General features: G+C 35.1%; 1 protein-coding gene across 1 annotated transcript in view; it reads left to right on the forward strand.

Moving 5' to 3' along the window:
* The window catches only part of KLHL1 (kelch like family member 1), a 193,161-nt gene that overhangs the window by 43,177 nt on the left and 131,605 nt on the right, over positions 1-18,379 (forward strand). Inside the window, exon 2 of the mRNA XM_030271533.4 lies at positions 18,035-18,217. Coding sequence (XP_030127393.2) covers positions 18,035-18,217 — 183 coding nt within the window. The remainder of the gene's footprint in view (positions 1-18,034; positions 18,218-18,379) is intronic.

Here is an 18,379-nt window from a genome sequence, read left to right on the forward strand (position 1 = left end):
ATAATAATAATAATTTAATTTCAATTATTAGACTGTTCTTATGTGAACCCACATGTTTTACCTTTTTCAATCCTCCTCCCCATCCCAATGGAGAGCAGCACAGGGTGAGTGAGCTCATGGTGACACAGCAGTGCTCATTCCAGCGTTTAGAATTTCTATTAGAACCAAAGTGTTTTCAGATATTGCAGTTGTATCCTAAATGTAACAACACAGCACTGGAATTGATAAGAACTTCAGTGAAATCATTTAAATATTAAGGTAAATTTATGATGTGTGATTTGTAACACAAGAACATGGAATGGATACACCTTTGAGTTCAATGTTAGTTTAAACTTATTTTGTATTTCAGCAATGGTGCAGAACGTTTTCCACAGAATTAGGAGTTCTTTCTTGTATAATCAACTTGCTAAATACACTAATGTGTTTAATGTTTTCCTAAATATTTTTAAAATCTGAGACACTTGTAAAATTATGTACTAAACTGATTTTTCTTAAGTTCTATTATAGCTGGGTTTTAAATAATCAGAAAAGACACTGGCAAGGAAAAAAAGTGAGCAAATAAAATGCAAACCAATAACCTTTTACTGTCTTTTATTGTAAATAGAATGATATTGTGCATGAAATGTTTTAATTATGTACTTGTGCTAGACATGCACATGTATCATTTAGTAATACATTTGCATTAAATTAAACCCATAATGATAAAGTTGAAATTAATTGCTGAAGGAAGGTGAGCATACCATATAATGGCAAACATAATGATTAGAAGTTAGGCTTTTTTGAGTATTTAGGTGTTCTGCTGATGTTTTAAGGAGGAGATTCTTCCATACATGCACAAGTAGAACAATCTTGAATAAGCACAGTTTTGGAAGAAAACTCAGAGTTGGTTTATTTGTTCTGTTTTGTGGAGCTTTTTTCCTCCAGCATTACATGTATCTTTGAAATAACTTCTGTTGGTGCCTTGTCAGTGGTGGTGTTTTAAATCAGAAAGGTCTGTCCAGAAAGAATGACTAGTATTTTACAATCTGTCGCAAGTTTATGTTATGATTGAGAGATTTCATATCATTACAAGATGAATGAATTGCTCTTTTTGACAGTGAGAAAAAAAGAGCTTGTCAAGCACATTGGAAAAGTTTCAATGAAATATGAATGTTGGAAATCTGTGCCTGCCAATAGCATAATGCATCCTTGACAGATGCCCAAATACAACAGCCGAGAAGCCCAAAAATTAGCAGGCTTGTACACATCAATATTTTAAATTGAATTCTCCATCACAGCAAATCTTGGCAGACATCAAAATCATTAGCAGGTGTATTTCATTAATAAGAGCCAGTCTCATACGCAATTTTACCTAATTTCATGATATATAGTATGCAATGATTGCAATTATCCAATGAACATTTATTAGTAACTGCTATATTATGGCCACACAGTCTACTGAGAAGATATACTGTTTTGTTGCTTTGTTTAATAGTAACTCTTGTTTTAGTTTCTGGCTATTAAAATATGATGATAATGAATATTAGGATTGTCAGAATAATTTGGAAATAAAGAAATTGTACTCCACCATAACATGCATAAAAAATACATGTGTATGCATGTGTATGAGGTGTGCTGCCTTAATATTTTGTTAGTGAGAAATTAAATGTCCTCTCTAGTGAGAAATTAAATGTCCTCTCTACTAAAAAAAAAAAAAAAAAGCCCTTTGTCTAGTTGGGAATTTACTGATGTGGAGTAAAGTTTCTTGATTTTTAATTGGAACTGACAGTGTCTTTTTTGATAGCCATGAAAGAAATGCATAATCAAGCAATTGATTAATTAAAGTAATATAGTAAAAGTAATTATAGTTAACATTACTCCCTGTTCAAAGAAAATATTGTAATGGTGTAAAGTAGTAGACAATTTATCTTTGTAGTAAGAAGATTGGCAGAAACCTTTGTGTTTGTTTTACAGCACTCCTAATGAAACATGGGTCATGCTTACAGGGATTGATTTGTCTAAGTTTGTGAATGCAAGTTGCTCAGGTACAGGAAGAAAGCTGTCAGCAAAGCTCTCATAGCCTACAGGCATCTCTGGCCGAGAGACTATAACATTGCCGAGTTGTCACACTCTGCCCTTAAGCATGTGTACAATAGTTTGATGTGTTCCGCTTATAAAACCTTTTCATACAAGTTGTGTTTTTAAGTGACAACTAAATGAAATGAATTCCACAATTAGGGCTCTTTAACTATGCGTTTTGTAAACTACTCATCCCAGTTTCAATAGTGAAAAATTGTCATATCTATAATCATTCTTAGAGGTAGGCTAATTACAGCATTAATGCCTTCTCTTTTGTCTTGCAGCTGCCAAAAATATGGCAATATTCACTCATGTCTGGAAATGGCTTTTCAGCAAAATAGTCTCAAGCAAATATATGGATATGGCAGCAGATAATGCTTTCTATAGTGAATGAATATTAGCTGTTGAATTTAATAAATAATAAACCTACCAGGGCAGTCCACAGGACTAGACAGTCTGTACAAATCATAGAGCTATTTAAAATGTGTCAGATGCAGTCAATTACTTATAGTTGGGGATTTTGGCCTGGTTCTTTAATTTTCTTTTTAAAATTTTGTTTAGTTTTTTAAACTAAGGGCAGGATTTCCTGTTAATTTACTTCTTCCCTCCCCCTCAGACTTCTGATGTGGAGATGTGGAGGAATACTCTAGTCGCAAGAATTTTGGCACACAGCAACAAACCCGGAGGGGATAAACCCGCCAGGTCCCTTTTGCTGACATGAGATTGCCCTAGAGCTATTCAAATTTGAGGACAGAAGTGAGCAGTCCCAATAACCTTACAGACAAAAAGGTTTCTCAGAGATCCCTATGCTAGCATATTCATTTTGGTTCTGTATGAGACATGGTGAGGTCACACATGAAATAAGACTGTTATTGTTGCGCCAAAGTGCAACAAAATGTGAATTAATTGCAATAAATTCAGTATTATTATACTAGTATGTCTGTAGCTTGACTGGATTTAAAGTGGTTGAAGAAGAATATTAGTTGAGCCTCTATATTGTTGTTCTATAGATTACTGGATTTGATTTGTTGAAAAAGCAAATTTTATGTAAATCTATATATCTTTGTGAAACAACAGCTCTTCAATTTTTTGGATATTTAATTTGTTTTAATGTTTAAAATTTGTTTTGATTTCATTTAATTTGACCATTTTGAAAGTATACTAGAAAACACAGGTTAAGACTGTGTTATAGATGGAAGTTATATATATATAACTTCCATTTGAACTGATATAGTGAAAAAAACCCAGCATTCCAAACATGAATCTAAAAGACTGTGGTACCTACTTGATTATATTCTTTTTGATCTTTAGCTATTTAATCCCAGAGGGATATTGGTAATAGCTTGCTCAAGGCTGAGGCAGAAGACACATGCTCTTTGCAGTAGGCAGGATTTTCTATACCTTCTGAGTCGTGTGAAGGAACAGCACTAAATACATTCTTAGAGCATTTTTTTTTCTAAGTAGGACTACTTTAATCTAAATAGGCTTTAAAATGTCATTTATTATGACTTTAGGTAATGTCAAGATTTTTACTAGTTTAAAAAATAATTTAAGTTTGCATCTATTTTTTTTTTAATTGAATTTTAAGGCACTCAGATGTGTTCTATTGTGTTTGCATTTCATCCAAAGAATGACAAATCAGTGAAAATATATGTTTCTTTATAATTTTGGGTACAGACATGAACAGTGTTACAGACATTTTTAAAGTGGGTCGACTAGAAGTACATTTCTGTTCTCTGTTTTTATATTAATCTTCCCATTTCTGCTGAATATTGGATTGCTCAAGAAAGACTAATAAATTGTAATATTCAAATGTACTGCTATATTTTGTAGCATTTTAATATTTATAATATTATAATACTTTATAATAGAATATTATCAATGCAATGTATTTTAATACCTAGTATTGTGATTAAGTGAACATTCATGAGTTATAATTCAAAGATATTTCTGCACAATTTCAGATATTTTTCTTTTAATAAGTTGTATAACTATAGAACTAAGTAAAGTTATCTTCTACAATGAGTGGTCATTTGTAAGTGTGTTTCCAGAGATACTGGATTTGATGGATATCACATTAATTGTGTTGAATCTGATGGGTATCACATTAATTATGTTGAAATAATATCCCAAAATAAAACCATTAAATTTATTCAAAAATTATCTCAGAAGTTTGAGAAATTATTGCAAATTTGACTTTGTCATTCATATCTTGATGCTGTTTGATAACTTTATAAAGGTTTCAGGGGTTATTAAAAATGTAATATTTTAAATTCTTTTCTGAATGAATGGTATGAACTGGTTTTTCTGGTATACTTTCTGGTTTTTCAAGTATACTTGAGCTAGAATTTTATTTTATCCCAAAATAAAAGTGTAAAAATAAGTATAAAAAAACCCTATCAGTCAGAGGTCTTAACTAGTATTTGAATAGTACTATAATTCATAGCTACACTAATCTATGTAGACAAAGTTTGATTCAGATAGTCAGGGAATGGAAGGCTCCGCATATTAGTCCATATGCACTGAAAATAGCTTAACATTTGAAAGCACATATTCAGAAAGAAAAAGTGAGTACATGCAAGGAAAAAAAAACAAGTAGACTTGAGACTTGACTAGGTAGACACTTTTTGACATGCAAACAGTCGCAGCACAAATTAGCCTGGTTCATAATGAGCCTGATTAAAATACATCTTATTCTAGTCTTAATTTTGAAATGGCGTGGGGTTCACTGAAGCTCATTGGGAGTGAATCCTTACAATTCTGTAGACCTGAGAAATTAGGGGATTACATATTTTGTAATAAAACTTTTAAATACTTGGCAAGTTCATAAATATTCCATATGGATTAAAGGAAAAATATAGCCAAATGATCATTGCTACCATGCTTTTAAACTGTCCTGAGACAGAAAATAGGTTTTATCTCTATGTATATAACCTGCAGTTTGTTTCTCTTATTCTCTATCTAAATATAAAGTGGGAAAGAAAGAGGAAGAGAATGGCCTCAAAACAATTGTTGCGATATAATAGCCTAGGGAAAAAATGTGAAGCATATGCAGCAAAGTGTTGTTACAAAATACCCCTGGACACTCCCTTTCACTTACACCAGTGTTGTATTATATAGAATAAGGTATTATATTATATTATAAGGTAGATATAATAATAACTATAGAAATGTAGTTATTCAGAAATCTAGACATTCCTTTTGTCATCACTGGAGCTCAGCTTCCAAAGGAGGCTGTTGCTGCAGTGTTAAGTACTGAACGGCCTAAGGATGAGTACTCATCATGAAAAAAGATTCTTGGGTTCCTTAAATGTTTAATGCAAAAGGCTAGGTACCACAAAATGGACATCCATAAAAGCCATCACACTTAGAGTCCTCATAAAATAGCTAATTTAGGGCAGGTGAAAAAAAAAATATATATCTAAAAAAATATATATATACCTTTCTTTATATCTTGCTTTTTTTTCCATGTGTATGGCTAGTACCTCCACCTTTGTCAGACTTGCAGGCAGGACTGTCTCATATCTGTATCTCTCTAAAGATATGAGAAAAAATATGCAAAAATACCCAATCACTAAGGTCTGGCCTTTTTGTGCTATTTGCAATTAATTCTGTGGTCAGAGCACTAATGCTCTGCTCCTGATTCCCTCTCCAGGGAATGGTCTTACTTTGGGTTTTACAGACTGATTTGTGCAGGAGAGCAAAAGTATTTCAGCTACTTCATCTTTCAAGAAAATTAAGCAAAAGGCAGAGGAGTACAAAGAAATACCGTCGCTTTAATGGAAAAAAAAAATCAGAATTCTAAGTTTTGTTTTTATGTTTGTGTCACACTTTGGATTAAAAAAAATTAAATCACAATCAGTAATGTGGAAAGAAAATAATATTGGTTGTTTTTTTTTTTTTAGTTCTGTGAGGTAATCATTAATTATGCCACAGGCTGCTCTGTAGCTCTCTGTAAGTGTACATAATATTGAGGCTTTGACTGGAGGTCTCATACCTACAAATTTGCAAATTAAGGGCAGTGTTTAATGTGAATGTATATGTACTTACCTTTTTATTTGGTTCAGTCTAGCATATCACTCTTATTTCTGATTTCAGCCTCTCTAGATAGTAATTTTACAAATACGGCAGCAGACAAAGGCAGTATCAATGGTTTGGTGTTTGTGATACCATGCATGCATATGAAAAATTCATTAGACCTTTTTCATATTGATCAGAGGATGAAGAACAGAGCTTGGGTTTGTGCTGTGTTAATGAGTGGTAGCTATTATGCAATATGTAGAATTTAATTGCTTGTGAGTTAAATTCACAGTGTTGTAGTGATCCTGCAGTGTAGAAACTGAAACCATCAAATTCTTCTTAGATGGGATTCACCAAATTGTCAATTTTAATTGCTGCTTTCAGGATTAGCAAAAAAAAAATGTACTGACACTTTAAAACAGCAGGGCAAAGTCACCTACAATTTATTTCTGTATTTTAGACATATCTTTCTCACTGATTTACAGGTGCTGTGAAATTTGTGAGAGGCACCAAAAGATACATGACACTTGATAGATCTGTAACAAATAGCAGGAAGAGATTGTATGCTGCTTTCCACTGCATTGTATGCTGCAAGCTCTATAAAAGCTTGTCTTGCAACAGGACAGGGGCTGACTCATTCCTACAGTTTACTGACTGGCAGCATGTGCAGACATGTATGTTGTGATCTTCCACCTCACTGAGTGCAGTACTTAACTGAACTAGAATTTTAATCTGGGAATTTTAAAAATTCAGGTTCCAGTGGTCTTTGACATGATTTCTATTGCAGTCCTAATGTGTTTTAAGCTCTGATATGCTACCTATGCTGTGAAATATCAGCACCTAATATAGTAGCACAATGAAATTTTATTGAAATGTATACTGAGCTCAATATTCATAAAATACTTGTTTATCCTTTTTTGAATGTCATTGCCATCACTCACATGTCTGACTTCTGTTTATATAAAGTCCCTATGTCACAAATTAAATGTTGAAAGAAAATGGCTTAATAAAAAAGAGATCTGCATCCTTGTATGTATTTGTGCCCACTCTGAATGAGTAACTATGTCAGCTAATTTATTTAGTTTATCCATATAGATATGGCCATTCATCATGACTAGATAGTTAACACATGACACAAGCATCTCTCCTAGGCATAATGCAGGCCATCCATTCAGAAAATAGGCCAGTATTGCAGAAGGAAGCAAAAGCAGCTTTATCTTAGGTGTCTCACTAGTAAATCCAGCACTGCTCTTTTATAATCTGAAGTTGCATTATTCTGAGTAGCATGGAATAGAAGAGAGCTTTGATGTCAGTGACACTGATTTTATGAAGTCTTAAAGTGGCATTTATTAGAGAATTACACACTACTGATAGCTGCTGCTAATGGAATTATAGCCAGAGCTGCCTGAAAGATATGGGAGTTTTCCTCCATAGTATATTAGAAAACTCTCCTGTGTGTAATGTTGGCTCCATCAGTTTCTGAATGTAGAATCTTTAGTGTGTATGTTTGTAAAAATCTCATCCACTTTGGAACTATATGCATAAATGTTGGTGGTGATATTTAAATGATATAGAACTCCTTTGTTGTGTTATGTTTGACCACTTAAGTAAACCACAAAGGCTCAGTGCAGTTTGTCATCTGGAATAAGATGTATTAGCAACTGGGCATCAAGGAAACAAAGTCTGTGCTTTCTGAGGGCGTGAAGCCTGGGGTTTTGCTAGCACTGCTCAGCTGATAGTGCATAGTGGTATGCAATACATTTCCATGAATTTATTGAGCTATTAAGAAAGGAAAAGGAATTTTTCTCATTTTCACTATGACTGCTTGGTTTTCTTCCTCTGCTTGTCAGGCATTTAACTGCTCAGGCCAGTAATATTAGCCTCCTGTACTTCATTCCTTACCCATTGTATCAAACTTCCCAGATGATAATTTCCACTGGGAGGAATGTAGGGGACTTGAGGTTAGGTTAAATTAAGTTTTGAATTTCTGAGTCCTAATAATCTTTCTCGTTCAACTTTCGGTTGGTAGAAATAGGGAATCATAAAATGCTAGAAAATACTTAACCAGAGTATTAAAAACATTTTATGGTGTCAGTCTGTCTTCATAATGGAGCTGGTGTATCCCCATTGTATTACCAACTGGGTAATTGAAATATGAGTGGACTTGAATGCATTGTAGCTACTTGATACCTGTGATGAATGCAGGACACTTTCCTGTTTTATGCATTTATTTGCAATAAGAGCATAGGAGGCTTGGAAGACAATAAATCAACTTTTGGGTTTGGTTTTTTTTTTTTTTTTTTTTTTTTTAATGAGAAGCAAACAGTCTCACAAATATAAGGCATTTCATTTTTGCAGTGGTGTCGTTTTATTTATTTATTATTTCAACTCAGAGTCAAAATCTTCATTAACTGAACATGGTGAATGAGGGCAAAGATTTTGATGGGATTGGGGCAGAATGGAGAAAGAATGCCTGTCTAAAGAGGGAGCTTTACTTACTTCTAAAAGAAGCTTAATCCTGGTCTAAAGCAAAGTTGTTTCCTTTCAGCAGGAATTTTGTCTACTGCTATGATAGTAAAAAGAAAGAGGGAAGGAAAGCAGAGCAGCTGGGTGGTACTCTGATGAAGCAGGCTCACTTGAATCTTGAGCTAGAAATAGAGAAATATTACTGTCGGCAACTTAAAAGGTGGTTGTGCATCTTGATTGTTCTCCAACAGCATATGCATTTAAAATTGGAGGTTTTCTGTGTAGTTTTTTCTGTACTGTGTTTTCAGGAAGAATGGGTTGCCTCCTTGCAGGAAGCAACTTGCCTTTTACTAAACTTGCATTTTAGTAAAAGCATGCTTTGGGGAATTTTGCACAGCATGAGCAAAACAGTTGCTAAAAACTTTTTCAACTGGAAGGGTTATATAAAATGGATGTTTTCTCAGTAATGGCACCATTTCTGCCTGGGTTATCTTTCATTTTCCCCACTCAGAATACATAAATTGGAAAGTAAATGTCCCCATTAGTAGTACAGACCTGTAAATTTTCAATAGTGTAGGTTTACATGCACCTAATGTCTGTTTGTAGGGCTTTTATATTTGTAGGCTCTTTATTTCCTATATTCTCCATGACAGAAAAAATAAATGCATACAGCAAGATCAAATATAATAGAAAGTTCTGTCAGCAGTGTGAATATGTAAAATATGTCAGTATGTGTCCAACTCATTAAAATGTGACTGTGTGTAGCTAGGAGAACTCTGTTTGAGTTAATCATCAGTTTTCCAGGAACAGCTGGAATCAACTGCTCCCTCTATTTGGGCATGAAAAGATGAAAAACAGTGGTTGCAGCATTAGTGGGGAGTGGGAGATAGCAGTCCAACCAGCATCTTTCTCTGTTGCATAGTAAGATTATTTAGAGGTAGAATAGGTTGAAGATATGGGGTGGAGGATAGAAAGTGTAATTTGTCAAGGAAGTGTGATGGTTGCTAACTTGTGACAGAGGTTTGTAGTGGTACCATTACTATAGATATCAGGTGCCTGGCACAACCAGTATGATGACCCTTAAAAAATCAGCTTTCTTTCAACAGTTTTCTCTGGATTTTAGGAAGTGATTGAAACTTGCAATACAGTTTATAAAATTATCATCTTTGTGTTGAAATGAGTTTCAGAAGGGGTGGGAATGATTTTCAGTATGAATTTTTTGCTGTGCTACACTAAAGTAAATTGTTGTGTTTTTATGTGGTGAGAGAAACACTATGAGATCTTAGTTACTTTTCAAAGACACTGTAAGAAACAATGAGTAAATTTGAAAAAGTATTAAAAAATATTCCTTTGATTGGTAGATATTGTGCAGAACAGAAGAAAACAGAACAATATATTCAATGTCTTAGATCCTATCAGGCAACTTGGCTATCAGTCAGGGAAAAAATCTTTTAGTTTAGTGTTTATTTGTATTTATCATCTTTTGGTCATGATTTAGAGATTTTGGACTTTCGGGGAAAAATTAAAAGTGAGAACATGTGAGAGAAACAGCCCTGCAGAGGCCAAGGTTAGTCTGGGTGTGGGAGGATGTGCTCCAGGCGTTGAGTTGAGATTCCCCTGCAGCCCATGGTGCAGACCGTGATGAGGCAGCTGTGCTGCAGCCCATGGAGGTTCGTGATGCAGCAAACATCCACTTACTGCTGGTGGAGAACATCTCCTACAGGTGGATGCCTGTAGGAGACTGACTCCATGGGAAGCCTGCTGGAGCAGGCTCCTGGCAGGACCCATGGAGAGAGGAACCTGCACTGTAGCAGATTTCCTGGTAAGACTTATGGCCCTGGGGGTCCTAGGCTGAAAGTTCTCAAAGGTCTGCACGCTATGGAAGGGACCCACACTGGAGCAGGACAAGAGCGTGACCTTATCACTCTCGACAACTTCCTGAAAGGTGGCTGTAGTTGGGTGGGAGTTGGTCTCTTTAACCAGGTAGCAGTTAACAGAACAAGAGGACACACTCTCAACCTGTGTCAAGGGAAATATACGTTGGATATTAGGAAAAAGTTTATTACAGAAAGGGTGATAAAATTCTGGAGTGGTCTGCCCGGGGAGGTGGTGGAATCACCATCCCTGGATGTGTTTAAAAAAAGACTGGATGTGGCACTCAGTGCCATGGTTTAGTTGAGGTGTCAGGGAATGGGTTGGACTTGATGATCTTGAAGGTCTCTTCCAAACTAATCATTCTGTGAATTCTGTGTAAGGAGTCCTCCCCCTGAGGAGGAAGGAGTAGCAAAACGTGATGAACTTACTACAACTCCTATTCCCCATCTCACTGTACTTCTGAGGGGGAGAAGGTGGAGAAATAGTGAGTAAAGTTGAGCCCAGAAAAAGGGAGTTACTGGGGAAGGTGTTTTAAGATACGTGTTTTATTTCTCATTATCTGCCTCTTCTGATTGTTATTAAATTAAATTGAGATCTGAAATTCTGAATTAAAGCAAAAACACACACACACAAAGCAAACAAAAACCCCCTCCCAAATACAAAACTAATCTTAAAAGACCAAATTGACTCAATTATCATATGTGAAACTAAATGAAGTCAGTTTCACAAACTTGCTCTTTACTGAAGCATGCTTGGGGGAATTTTACATAACTTGAGTAAAACAAGACTGGAAGGGTTATATGAAAGGATATTTTCTCAGTAATGGCACCATTTCTGTCTGGGCTATTTTTCATTTTACCTCTCAGGATACATAAATTGGAAAGTAAATATCTCCATTAATAGCACAGACCTGTAAATTTTCAGTTGGAAACTTCTGTATCAGAATATTTTCATGTATTATTTCTTCCTGAGAATTCCTAAGTGAATAAATTGATAAAAGCTATCCGTATGAGATAAGTATTTTGGTATGTCTTTGAAGACAGTTGAAGTAAAAAAAAATAGTTGATTGTTTTACAAAACAATATCAAAATGAAACTTTTTTTAACCTTGTCCAATAAAAGCATTACGATGTGTCATTTTTCTATCTGTTGAGGAAAAAAGCCACATCATCCCAACCCCTCAACCTTTGACTTAATTTAAAACCACCAAACCAAAAAACTTCAAATTTTACATATACTTAATTTTTCTGTAAGTATTATATTATGATATTTTAAATTTTTTAAAAGTTTGAAATCATTCCATTGATAAATGTTGATGCTCACTCTCGGTCTTTATTTGGAAATTCCATTTTTTGAATATCAGTCTAAGATGTGTTGGACTGCTGAGCCCATTTAGTTGGGCTCAACATCATGGATTCCCATCCATGGAATGTAAATTGCTGGGAGCTGTAAGTATTGGAGAGAGATACTGAAAGTAATATTGAGAGAAAGTAGAGCACAATATTAGTAGGAATACTAGTAGAGGTGAGCAAAAGACTACGCTATTTTTAACACTGGGAACTGGACTGTGGAGAAAGAGGAAAGGAAATAGGAAATTTGAAGGAGTTGTTTAGAAGACTGTGGAGGATGAAAAGTGAAGAAGTATGAAGAAATAAAGGATCAATTGAATACTTAAAGAATGAACCAAACATCCTAACAGTTTAAGTGGTTCTTAGGGCGTAGGACATGCAACAAACTCTTTACATCAATAAAAGTAATAAAATCTGGAAAAAATGGGGGAAGACTGAGGGAAGTTAAAGCATTTGTCATCAATATTACTGAATTTTTTAAGTAATTGCTTCCAGAACAATTAGATTTTTTAGTAATTGTTCATTAATTAAATTGATTTTATTTGACATTTTATTTTTATATCAAGGCAAAAAGGAGACATTTTAAAAAGAACTGAAATCTAAAAACCTGGTATTTCAGAAGGCTATAGAATTCTTATGTGTTGGTTTATCACCACTGGCAATAGAGACATCTATGCCTGTAGCTTAGGTTAGGTCATTATCTGGTAAAGGATCATAGATAAGAAAAAATCTAACTGAGAGGGTGTGGTAAAGAGAGAAAAAAGAGAAAAATATGCTTACCACAAGAGGGTTTTGAACTGATTCTCCCTTTCCCGGGAGAGAGTTCTCCATGAAATCTCCACTATAAGTCCCTCCCACAGGCAGCAGTTCTTCAGGTCGCTCTTGCACAGACTGCTCCAGCATGGGTCCCCCAGAAGGTCACAAGTACTGTGAAAGAAAATCTGCTCCAGCATGGGCTCATCTCTCCACAGGCCTGCAGATCCCTGCCAGTGCCCCGGAGCAGCACGGGGCTCACACAAGTTCACAGTGTCCTCTCAGGCAGCCTCCAGCTCTGGTGTGGGACTCCTCCATGGGCAGCAGGTGGATCTCCACATCCCCATGCTCCTCCATGGGCTGCAGGGGCACAGCTGCCTCATCATGGTCTGTAACACAGCCTGGAAAGGAATCTCAGCTCCAGCAACTGGAGCCCCTTCTCCCCCTCCTTCTCCGCTGACCACAGGTGTTACTACTGTTTCTGATCTGCCCAGCCTTGGCTAGCAGCACGTCCATCTTAAAGCTGCCTGGAATTGGCTTTGGAGGAAATTCTAGCAGCTGCTCACAGAAGCCACCCCTGTACCCCATGCCCACCCACGCTAACAAAACCTGGCCACATGAACCCAATAGAGCTGCCAAACAAGGGAACTATTTATTCCCTATAGAAGCAGTTTGCTGTGGTACAGTAGTCCCTTCTCATTGTCCTTCCAGTGTTTCTGAAGAGCTCCTCAAGCAATTTGTCCAGGATCACACAATAAACTGGTAGCTAGTATTTTGTTTCTTGTGTCTGGTAATAGTCCTAAGATGTACAGAAATACAGAACAGTAGAGGATTCAGCTGTACTTTTGCTGGGCACACAGATGTCCTATGACTATATTTTGCCTTATGGTGTTCAAGGAATGAGCTACAAGTATCTTGATTCATAAATTGCCTTTAGGTGGAGACACCATTGTAAAGTATACATTATGCAGCTTTATCTATAGAATGAGTTTATAATATGCCCTGGATTCTTTAAATTTTTTTTTTTTTTTTAAACTTTACATGGGAAAGGGGTCTCTGAGACAGCACCAATACATTTCTGAGCAAATCTAGTAAAATTAAAAAGTCCTATTTGATATTCTGATTATTTTTTTATCTGGCAATTGTACCTGCTGTAACTCTGGGTGGAATCTGTAGTTGCAGATAGGATTGCTGGTAGCAGAAGGAAAAGCATAGCTTTTGTTCACAAACAGAACTTTGGCCTTGCTGTTGCAATAAGAAAACTTCTTAAAGTCTTTATAAATCTCCCTCTTGCCATTTTGCAAGTGATCACTAATGAGAGCCATGACTTCTGACAGTCCATCTTAGATGGTGCAATTCCACCGGCTATTGATTTCTAAGCATTCAATAAGTAATTTTTTGAGAACGAAATGTGTGAAGTTTCTTTTTTCACTCTTACATATAGAATACTTCTTCTGGTTTTGCAAGTTATAAATAGCAAAGCAATGTTTCTTTCACTGAATAACTGGATACATTTTGTTTTGGATATGTACCCAGTAATATTCACTGAATTAAACTGAACAGTTTCTGGATATGTTTGCATAATCAATCCTGCATAAGTTAAAACTGAAAAAAACCCCGTTATATATAACATGATTTAATTTTCCAGTAATGATGAAATTATATGACATTTTCTGGATAAAGAGTTCTTTATTTGGGCCAGGGCCTTTAGTGGAATGAAGAAAAAAGTATTTAAATTGAGTATTTAAAATACCTAAGTACTCTGTAAAGTTTTCTGCTATAAAATGTGATATAAATCTGTTGTTTTCTGCACATCTATTAATATAATTTCCAGAATGGAAGCATTTCTAAATGGAAGCCTCTGTTTACACAGAGAAATGTGGTATTATTTCAAGTAATGCAAATTCTCTATTTCAAAGTACTTCTTATTATTTTGTTCAGGATATGGTTTAACTACTGGTTTTACTAATTTCTTAAAAAGAAAGGTGTAGGTAGCTAAATCTGTGTGTGAAGTACCTTTTTCCCTGGCATTTTCTCTTTAAATCCTTGACAACATTACTTTAGCTTAGAGGTTTTCATTTCTCTATTCTTCAAATCAGTGTTTTTTTTTTCTTGTAGAAGAGGATGATTTTGGAGTCAGATGTTTTAGATCCTCTAGGTTTTTATTTCCGTTTACACTGTTTTAATATCTGTGATGGCTCAAAGACTAGATTTTTTTCTCTACACCTTTAATAATTTTTCTTTTAAGACTAGGATGCTGTTCTTAGCACTGAATATAGCCTGTATAAAATTGCTAAAGTAGAGTTTTTCCTTTATTTATTTATTTTTTTAAATATTATGCCATATGCACTCTGGTTTGCAATTTCATAAAAAAACTTATAAGATTATTAGTTATTTGCAATGTTGATAATTTTTGTGAGCCTTTTAGTATTCTCATGCTGCAGTCACCCTTCAGTAGCATTGCTGTAATCTTGAGAAGGGTTGGATTTTCCTATTTCCATGCTATTAACTAAGTCATTTAAAGTGTTTTTGGCTGGACAACTCCCAAATGTTTAAAATTTCCACACTGAGTTCTGGCTTTGCACTTGCCAGCTGAGGAGTTTATTGAAAAAGTCCCCCTGGAGTCTGTCCAGCTCACTGATTACAGGACTTTGAGGTACACAAATGCTAAAAAGAGTTGTGAAAGGGAATTTTTAGTCAAATTTGTGTTGGAGTTGCTGCTGAATGCAATTACAAAGCCTCTCACTCCATTTGTGGTTTTATTTGCTAGCACCTAAGCAAGAGCAATATATGCAAAGAGAAAATGTGATTTTCATATTGCTAATTGGCCCTGAGTACCTATATATGCCTTTCACAAACTGGTAATTGGTAATAAATGGTAATTGCTTTAACTAATTCCTACTTTAACAAGTTGCTATCTGAATTTAAAGTATTGATAATGCAGACAGAGCATTTGTAATGAAACAGTTAGCTCCTGAATAGGATATATAGTAAGCTTTTTATCTGAGCTTCCTTAGAAAATAAATAAAAGATTAACTTATTGTCTCCTACCAAACTTATTGCTTGCTATTTTTCTGATAATATTTAAAATATTTTTTTGTTGGTGGTGGATTGCTTTTGAGCAGTCATTTATTGACTTGCTAAGTGACAGATACACTGAGCTAGTGGGTAGAAACTCTTGCTTATAAATGGCTAGCAGGAAAGAGAGGAAAATTTGTGGCAAACACTGCCTAGCAATTCAAGAACAAAATAGACTAGGCCAATTACAGTGCAATCTTACTTCACAGGACCAGCATAAATCAGGTTAGTTCTCTTTTTCTGACCTGGAAAAGACAGCATTTTGAATAGCCAAAAAGAACCAGGACTAGTATCCTATCTGCTTAAATTTAAGCTGACCTAGACCTACCTTCTGAACTAACAAACAGTATGAACCCATTAAAATCTGTTCATTCCTGTTACTTTTCTTTATCAGAACTGCTGTTGTCACTTCTGAATTCCCCAGAGGAGAGGGAGAAACATGTCTGTTTAAACCTATCAACCTCATTTATTAGGCATTAATTTATTTCTTGCAAATTACTTGACATTCTAATTCTCTGGCAATAAAACTAAAGAAATCTGTGTATGGCTACAAACATAAAATGGAAAATAAAAAGAAAAAAAAGAGCTGAAATATCTGCTCACTGCCCATTCCAATGAGCTTAGCTCTGTCAGTAGAGTTTTGTGAGGAAGCATCAGCTGATCCACCAAAGATGTGAAAATAAACTTGGATTTCTGATCAACGTGGTTGGGGTCCAGATTAGATAGGAACACATAAGCAAGTTATGTCACTCACAGAATGAATGTGTTTCTTTTATCCAGGAGGAAATATCTAGCATAAAGTACTTGGCAATTTAACAATATTACCTGCCACAGAATTAAGCAAATGTTTCTTTCTAAATCACCATTTTGTAATTGTTTCTGTTGAGGAATCACATTTAATAGCATTTTGCCAGTTCAGTTTCCTATAGACAGGCTCAGGCATATTAAAACCTTTGTAGCATAAAAATAACAATATCAATTAATTTAAAACAACTGATAATTTTTCGCTATCTAGCTTAATGTTACAAAAATGAATTTACTTATTTTAAATGAAATTTAAGTAAAGTGACGTTTTTTAATTTTAAATCATAACTCGTTCTGTTAAGTTAGTACATGTACATGGCAGAGAATAGGTAGTGGGGGGAGCAAGATGAAGGAGTAGCTGCGTTGGTTCTCTGTGAAATTACCTGCATGTCAGCTTCAATTCTGCAGGATTCCAGCTACTTAAAGGTGTGCTGTGAAACCAAATGATTCCTGTGACAGAAAGATGGACCAGCCTTTCTTCCTTAAATCTGCTAAGCTCTGTACAGTGTCTAGGAGACTATCTGGAACATTTTTGTACAAACAAAATTCAAAAGCAAATCACTAGCATGTCTCAAGAATTTGGGGGGGGTTTATTATTTTTATTTTATAACTGCATTTTATTCTGATTTTTAAGAATTATTATGTTTAGAACTTTTCAAAATTTTTTCCCAGCACCAGGAATGTAGACTGCATTTTCTTACTCATCTTTCAATATCATTTTTTTGAAAGTAATACCTACTGAATTCAAACCTCAAGTAAGGAAACTGTTGTATTATTACTGTAAATAAAAAACATTTTTATGTGCTCCTTAATATTTATATTTCAATAGAATATATAAAATGAGATTGGTTTGAATTAATTTATAATATGCTGGACTAAGATAGGTCTATTGCTCTTCTATTGATTATGTAAACTCTTTTGTATCTATCTATTGAAGAAAAAAAATTAGCTTAATCTGTGAAATCCTTAATTTTCAGCACTGCAAGTCATATATATAATCTTAAGGGTTTAATTTGAATCTGTCTCATTACATATTTGTGAAAGAAGAGGGTATCATCTGTTTTGAGAACTATTTAGAAATTCCAGCAGAGTTTCCTAGTTTCCTCAAGAACTAGTACTTCCTGACACTTTGATTTTCCACTGCAACACTGAACTGAGAAACTTCAAACTAGGAATAGATGGCTAGATAATAAAAAATAAACAAAGTTTTTCTCCTGTTTATTTTTCTCTTTTTTTCCCCTTTTAAATAAAGACAATATTATCTTTGCAGGCTAAATTCAGTTTTTATTAATAAGTATTATGGATAAAAAGTAGACATGTAATTTTTCATTGTGAAAACAATCAGAATTCATTACAAATAAAGTCAAATTAGAGTTTTATTTTTCTTTCCCAAGAAGTGCAAAATGAATATAAATTTGAGAAAGTGAATTAGAGTAGGTACACAGAATCGGTGGAAACATAGGATTGCTTTTTCCATTTCTCTCCCAATGCAGTAAGATTTTTCTATCTTGAACTTACAGTGATGAGAACAGGGAAAGGATGCATTGATTTACTTGTATCAGTTTGAAGAAGCTGTGATGGAGTCAACACTTGGTCCTGTCTTAACCAACCTGGAGTTTCTCTTGTTTACAGACTGTCAGGAGCTGGCAACCCCTTGCCACCCCACTGTGACATGGATTCATGTAGCTCTGAGGAGTTCTACCAGGCTGTTCACCATGCAGAGCAAACCTTCAGGAAAATGGAGAGCTACCTGAAGCAGCAGCAGCTCTGTGATGTTATCCTGATCGCTGGGGATCGCAAGATACCGGCACACAGGTAGGACATCGGCATAAAACATTGAAATTATAAGGCTGGGTATGTGTATTTTTTTAGAATGGTGTTTCCTCTTGCCCCTTATTCTCTCCTCTTTCTTTAAACACAAGTGTAAGTGGCTGAAAAAGGTGGGTTTGAAGGTTGGGGCTTTGAAGGTGTGGGTTT

The sequence above is a fragment of the Taeniopygia guttata genome, chromosome 1, assembly GCF_048771995.1.
Source record: "Taeniopygia guttata chromosome 1, bTaeGut7.mat, whole genome shotgun sequence".
Lineage (NCBI taxonomy): Eukaryota > Metazoa > Chordata > Aves > Passeriformes > Estrildidae > Taeniopygia > Taeniopygia guttata.